Below are 7,050 nucleotides of genomic sequence, written 5' to 3' on the forward strand. Positions count from 1 at the left end.
TTTGGGCGGGGCTACCTTTTGATTGACAGGTCACTCTCAGTGAATCTGTCCAGCTCAACGCACCAAACTCAGATCAAACTGTCAAACTAGGCAGTGCTGAAGATTCTGTTACTGCGTTGACTATTTCTCACTTAAAACCGTTTCAGAAACATATTTTTTTTAGTGTACTGTTTAGCTGTAATACGAGATCATGTGTGACGAGGTGAGCCATTATTGTTTTCTGCTACGGACAAGTTGAAACTGAGAGCAGATCAACTCGCAGTACGTCACCTCCGCTCCGTTTTACTGTCATGGCAACAGCCAAAATGCTGAATTCGAGGCTTCAACACGGTTCTCCACAAACCAATGGATGGCGTCACGACAGGTTCACACTTGAGTTCAAGAGATCACTTCTCTTACAGGACCGTGTGTATGATTTAGTGGCATCTAGTGGTAAAGCTGCAGATTTCAACTAATAAACACCACTAACATCAGTATTTGATGACCTGGGAAGGACAACGGGCTGTGACGTGTGAATGCGAGAAACGACAGTGGCCTTGACATTCATGAAGAACACAAAAGGCCCTATCTAGAGAGACTGTTTGGTTTGTCCATTCTGGGCTCCTGTAGAAACATTTAGGTATGAAATGTAGCTTGATCTTGTCAGTGGGTTCTTAATGGGAGCGGATTGTGTAGGTGTAAGCTTTGGGTGTAATCTTGAAAAAAAAAAAAACGTAGCTTTGTGTAGCTTTAGACTTTGACCCAATATAGTTTTTTCTCAGTTGTCTCAATTAAAGGTGTTATTAAAGATTAGAGGTGCTGACGACGTTCATGGCTGTCATGTGAATGAAAACAATCACAGCTCACATGAGGGTGCAGATGGCAATGAGCGCGAGTTACACATTTTATAAAACAAAATTAAGTGACAGGCATAACACAATAAAAATATAATAAAGAAAAACTATTACTACTGTAATATGTTCAAAAATGTTAACTTGCTTTAAGAAAATATTCTAATTCTAGTTCACCTTTGATCTGTCCATAAGTTACAAAAAAAATGAAGCTTAATTAATGATTAAAAATTGGGTTTTAAAATGCAGGTTGTGTTGAACAGTGCACAGTAGGCCTTTTTCATACACATGTGATAGCTTGGCCTGGTTTTGCTATCCTTGGTTTGACCAGTGTGGCAGGGATTTGCATCTCCATTACAGCAGGGCTACCTGCCTGAAGGTGTATCTTTACAGGCAGAGAAAGAGCAGCGATGGTTGAGAAAGCTCAAGATTGAATGAAGAGAGGGAGTGGCGTTAGCAAGAACAAAGCAGTAAATCATGTGACACGAGACATGGTTGGGGCTTGCCGCGTTTAAACTGGTAATGGAAATGCAAATCAGTGCAGCCAAAAGTATCAATGAAATAGGTCTCACATGGTTGTATTGTTACTATAAAAAAACAAAACAGATTTGCAATCAGATTGTCAACACAAGGATGCAGAGATGAAACAATGAGTGGTCCTCATTATGTTACTAGCACTGTGTACAGTACACTGCATCAGGTCACTGAGAAAACTGAGAACATAAGAAATCCAAACCTGGCCAATATCATCTGGTTGTTTATCTCATCGTGGTGCCTTATGAGCAGCACTTTAAGCTACACGAATCATCTGCATATCAAATTGGTAGCATTAAGCCCTCCCATTATGGCATGTGTATACAGCACAGTGCACCTCACTGCACCCTGCATCTCTATGAGGACACTATCCACACTCCACACATCATCTTAGCCAAAGCCTCTTAACATCTGGTATTCCCCATTAACCTCTCCTAATATGGTGAATGAGGAACACACTCCCCTCCCTCTCCTTGAGCAAGGCATTTAGCTCCTAATTGCTCCAGTGGAGCAATCATTGAGGAAATGAGATTCAAGAAAGAGAAGCACATGTGTGTTTGTACTCTCTGGTTTGTTCACTTATGCCCTCATGTGCCGGTGCTCAGGAATAACACAACCATTAGTCTTATGGTTGAGAGCAGCACAAGAATAGATGTGTTTGTGGTAGTGTTTTTTTTTACAATGTTAAATAAGACACCTGCCGAACTGAGACTACAGGCTAGAGATTCACTGCTGGTAGCAGGTTAAAAAGAACCAGGAGTGTTATAGAAACTCACTCAGACAGTTATTATTTCGTAGTATGATAGAAGTAGCAGTAGCTGCAGCAGTAGTAGTATATGTAGTGTATATGTTACCTTGGACGAGAATGTGTACTGAGGTGGTCCTTGGTCGACTGCTTGTCTGGACTGCACACACGTACTGGCCCTCATCTGTCATGTCCACATTTTCAATCTTGATGGTAAACTCCTCTTGATTAAGGGTCACCAGACTCACTCTGGGATCCACCGACCATTTGTCTTCTCCAGCATACAGTATGCTTGACCGGTTTAGCCATGCTGTGTGTGTGACAACGTCCCCCTGTGCACACCTGAAACAAGATGAAAATAGCATTGGAAATGGGGCTTTTACCAAAGTGGACCAGTGGTTATTTGAAGAGTAACTGGAGAATACATTTTACATCCTGCATTCTTGCTTGACGTAATGTATACAATATAATATCAAGTAAACAATTCAAGTGCCATGTTAGTCAAACACAACAATTACTCCCCTCCCTCGCGGTACATAAGGACTATTTATTATTCATTGCAAATTTCTGAATGGTTTTCTTCTTTCTGGCCAGGGTGGACAATCATCACGCTGATTAGCAAACCAAAGAGGAGGAACTAATCAGGGAAAGCAGCTGTTGCAGACATTGCACACAGCTTTCAACACTGCAGAAAAGGCTCACTGATACTTCTAAAGGCTGAAACTGTACCAAAAGACAGTGTAGTGGATAGGGCATGGGTCAGCTGACTCTGTACATGCTCATTAAAGTAAACCCTAAAACCACTTTTTCCTGCTGAAAACCTGCTGTATGTGATGGCAACTTTCGTCACCAACCAACCTCTGCTTCTAAAAAGCCTCTGCTCTGTGGCCTGCTATGTAGCTGTAGCCTGACTAGCTTAGCTAAACGTTACAACACAGGTATCACACAGTAACTTTCACAAACTGCCGCTAATGCGCTTCTTGTGACGATCAAAGCTCTAGCAGACTCTCTTTGTTTCTAGCTTGGACACATAGAGTCTGACAGCAGCTGCTCATGGCTGGTTAGCTTCGTTAGTGCTGAGTTGCTAGCTTAACTAATGTAGTTTAGCTAACTTTATAACACAAGTACTGCACAGAAACCTTTCCAAACAGCTGTGAATGTGCTTCTAGTGACTATAAAAGCTATAGTGGACTCAGCTCATGGCTGGTTAGCTCGGTTAGCTCTGACTACCGGCAGCTGTATTCCTGCTACTCTGAGCAGTGGTCAGTCTGTCATTCTGGTTGGTGTTACCTCCTGTATCACACCCCGTAGCCATATCATGATTCTCTTTGAAAAAAAAAAAAGAAAAATGTTTAATCTATAATTATATTCTGATATACAACATCAACATGGAAATATTAACAGCATTTGAGCCATTAGCAATCATGTTAACAGCTTGGTTGGAATATCGACGATTGTTCAATAAGCTTGGTAACTAGACTTATTGTACATATGCAAATCAAGCTCTGCAGCAGTCATCAGGTTTCTTTTGTTAATCTGCCCACACGCTTAGTTTTTGACATTCAAAAGTGATTGAGACAATGAGCTGAAAACTGCACTCCTGTGCTCCGTTGTAAATCACAACAGATTGGGTTTCACCAGTCACAAAATTCTGCTTTGATACAGGAGCTGGGTCACTGATCTTTGACAGTTTCCACAGAGAAACACATCTGCTGTATTTTCATGACAAATTTTTGGATCCCGCTGAGAAAGCGCTGACAGAGCTTTGGGAAAAAGAAAAAAGTCTCACTTACGAGAATGTGTGCCATTGGAAGATATTTAATGCTTTGTGTAAACTGTGCTTTTGGCTGCCAAATGCCCGTTTATCATCTGGGTTTATTTAACTTTCAATAGCCAAATTTTTTGATGTACAGAGGAGCAGGGCATTTAAACATGAACAGTATAGAATGGTGGCTGGGTAGCAGGAGCTCAACACTTCGCAGCCGAAAGACTTTCAGCTCCATTTACGCTGTCAGAGCTTTTGTTACAGCATCAGTAACTTCCACTTCAGTGCGAGCAGTGGGGTCAATGGCATCCTTGGGGCATTTGTGGTGCTATGGTGGAGAAAGAAGACAAAAACTTGGTGTGTGTGTGTGTGTGTGTGTGTGTGTGTGTGTGTATAATCAATACACAGGAGCAATGGCTTTCAAAAATAATGGATTGCAGTGACCGCGAGATGGTGAGGGATCAATTTACTATGACAAAGTGGATTCAAAGTAGGGTTTTCATATCTAATGGATACAGTAAATTAATTTATCTGAGCTGCAAATTAGGTTTGTAATGTTAACCTTAATGAAAACCACCAAACACAGCACAGTCTGAACTTTGCTTACCATGTACCTTTACTTTAATATACCTCTGGAATGCCTGTTTCAAAGATGAAATAAGAATTTACAGGTCACAGGTGCAACAGAGCACACATCAGTGATGCTGGGTGTGGTCAGAGGAGTAAAAGACTTATATAAATAATAAAATACATCTTTTCAGCATGGTTTTAAGCTAATTTGTAATGGTCATATATAAAAAAATAACCCTGGAGGATGACAGATCATCAAAAGGATGTCGTGGTGTGTTTCAACAATCTGAACTGTTGGTTTTGGTCAAAATAACGAGAAATGTAAATGAGAAAGTAGCTGCGAAGCGGGCTGCTCTGGCTGCAGTGTTACTGGGGATTTGCCTACGCCCACTAAAAGTGTCTGACAAGATTATGGAAAGGATCTCTACAGAGATAGACCTTTTGTTTAACCACAAACAGCCACAATATCACCCTCGCTGGCATCACTGCTAAAACACACGAAACAGTGTACAGTTGTGCTCAATAACTCAAGCTTTCTCTATTTCAAACAGAATATAAATAGAATCCAGTAAAAAGCACAATTCAAATGTCATTAACATTGTCTTCATTCTGTACATTTTGGGATGGTAAATCTGAGACAGAAAATACCCCACACAAAATATCATATTCATACACATGTACACACATGATATATTCAGCTTAATTATCTGCATTAAACCTAATAAAAATTTTTGGTAACTCAACCAACACTTGCAATACTGGAATCTTGACAGCTGTGACAAAAAACATTGCTTTTGAAACACATATGGCAACATATGAAAAGAAGGATATCGGTTTGTACCTTTCTAGATCACGCATATGGACTCATATTATTTTTAGAGCTGTGAATTTTGATATTCTATTTATCATAGCCTATTTTCGCCAGCATGTTCTCTACTCCCCCCATGTTTGTCTTAAATCGTTTTACCATGGCAACAGTACAAAGTACTAAAGGTATGCTACCACAATTGTTATTCTTTTTAAAAATACATCACATTTTGGAAAACCATTTAAAAAAGGAGTGTAATGTGGTAAAATGCATACGTTTCTGTGCATCATTATTATTCGCTGAGAAAGCTGGACAGCTGACACAGGCTGTACAGCAACAGAAAGTAGGCCTACATTTGCACACCAATTTAGTCCTACTTTACTCCAACCTTACTACGTTTAACAAAAAGTCTTTATCATATGACTTTTAAAGAAATCGGAGGTTGAGGCTGTGGTCAGCGCCTCCAACACAATTGCGGTGTTCAGAGCTTTTCGTTTAATTTGAGAGGGTCAGTAAACACAGCTGAAGGTATCTTGACACCGTGTTTACACTGCCTTCCAATTTCCAATTCATGAGTGCAGTCATGTTGCGTGAGTGGGAGTGCTGCTTCTCTGAGTACGATTAAGGGTACAAAACAAGCCATAAGATATGAGATTGCTGTTGCTGATCTTTTTTATTCATTTAATCAGGAGGAAAGAGAGAGTTAAAGCAGTGCCAGTGTTGAGTTTTACAGTACATACTACATTAGTTTCTCAGTCTATATGTGCAGAAATTCTCATTCACATCTCTGCATGAATGTCATAGTGGTGTTACATCCCTGACACCAGATATTTTATACTATAAATCAAAATATTCAGTGGCTAATTGGAACGATCCTCTTGAATATATATTTTTAGGTCCTTATTGAAAAGAAAATCTGGTTCGACTTAGGTTGTTATTGTTATAAAAACTATATGCCTCAGCAGCCAAATCCTCCCAGAGAGCAACAAGAAGAAAAATGAAGGGATAAATATTTTACATAGCATATATTCTCCCCTTATCGCTACAGCACAGATGGCAAACAAAATTTAATCCAAGAAAAAAATTGTCAGTACTCTCGAAAGCATGAAAGGAGGAAGGAAAGGGGAGATATGAGATTGGGAGGTGAAACTGTAACCGTCAGCAAACAGGTTCTCCACTCCCCTTGTGTGCTCTCTGACAGTAATGTGCAGATCATTAAAAATACATGACACTTGTTGCTCCACAATTAGATGTCACCAGTAGACTTTGTTTACACTGTGGATCAATTGAGTTAATGTTTAATACTGTGTCATCAGTAGCTCTGCTTCCAGGAATGCAACCCTCATCTCTTTCAACATGCAGTCCCTGAAGAGATGAACATTACCTTCTAATGACTGAGATACACTTTTTAAATACTACAACAGAAAGAACAATCCCCATGTTTCCCATTCAATGCATATGTTTATGGGTTGTAGGCTTGGTTCAAAAAAGGCTTCAATCTAAAGAATGTAGTGGAAACTGTAACTGCGTTTTCAATAATGTTATGAGCTACACGTTTAGGATCTAAATGATCAGATTATTCATTGAACAGAGGTGGGACCAAGTCGTTGTTTTGCAAGTCTCAAGTCTTTGTATTTAAGTCCTAAGTTAAGACAGGACATGATTCACAATTAGTGGTAATGATCATTTTGGCATTATACATCTGTTCAGAACAGGCCACTTGCTGCACTTTTTAATTCAAGATTCAAGATTCAAGAAGCTTTATTTACCATTTGTGCTTGCACACATAGGAACTCTT

The 7,050-nt window shown here is 39.8% G+C and overlaps 1 protein-coding gene across 2 annotated transcripts in view; it reads right to left on the reverse strand.

The window, feature by feature from the left end:
- Positions 1 to 7,050, reverse strand: part of ntm (neurotrimin) — a 430,254-nt gene that overhangs the window by 39,200 nt on the left and 384,004 nt on the right. For both annotated transcript variants that reach the window (XM_035666619.1, XM_035666618.1), the window contains one exon: positions 2,219 to 2,451. In XM_035666619.1, the coding sequence (XP_035522512.1) occupies positions 2,219 to 2,451 (233 nt within the window). The remainder of the gene's footprint in view (positions 1 to 2,218; positions 2,452 to 7,050) is intronic.

The sequence above is a fragment of the Morone saxatilis genome, unplaced genomic scaffold (assembly GCF_004916995.1).
Source record: "Morone saxatilis isolate NCDOM2014 unplaced genomic scaffold, NCSU_SB_2.0 Contig20, whole genome shotgun sequence".
Lineage (NCBI taxonomy): Eukaryota > Metazoa > Chordata > Actinopteri > Moronidae > Morone > Morone saxatilis.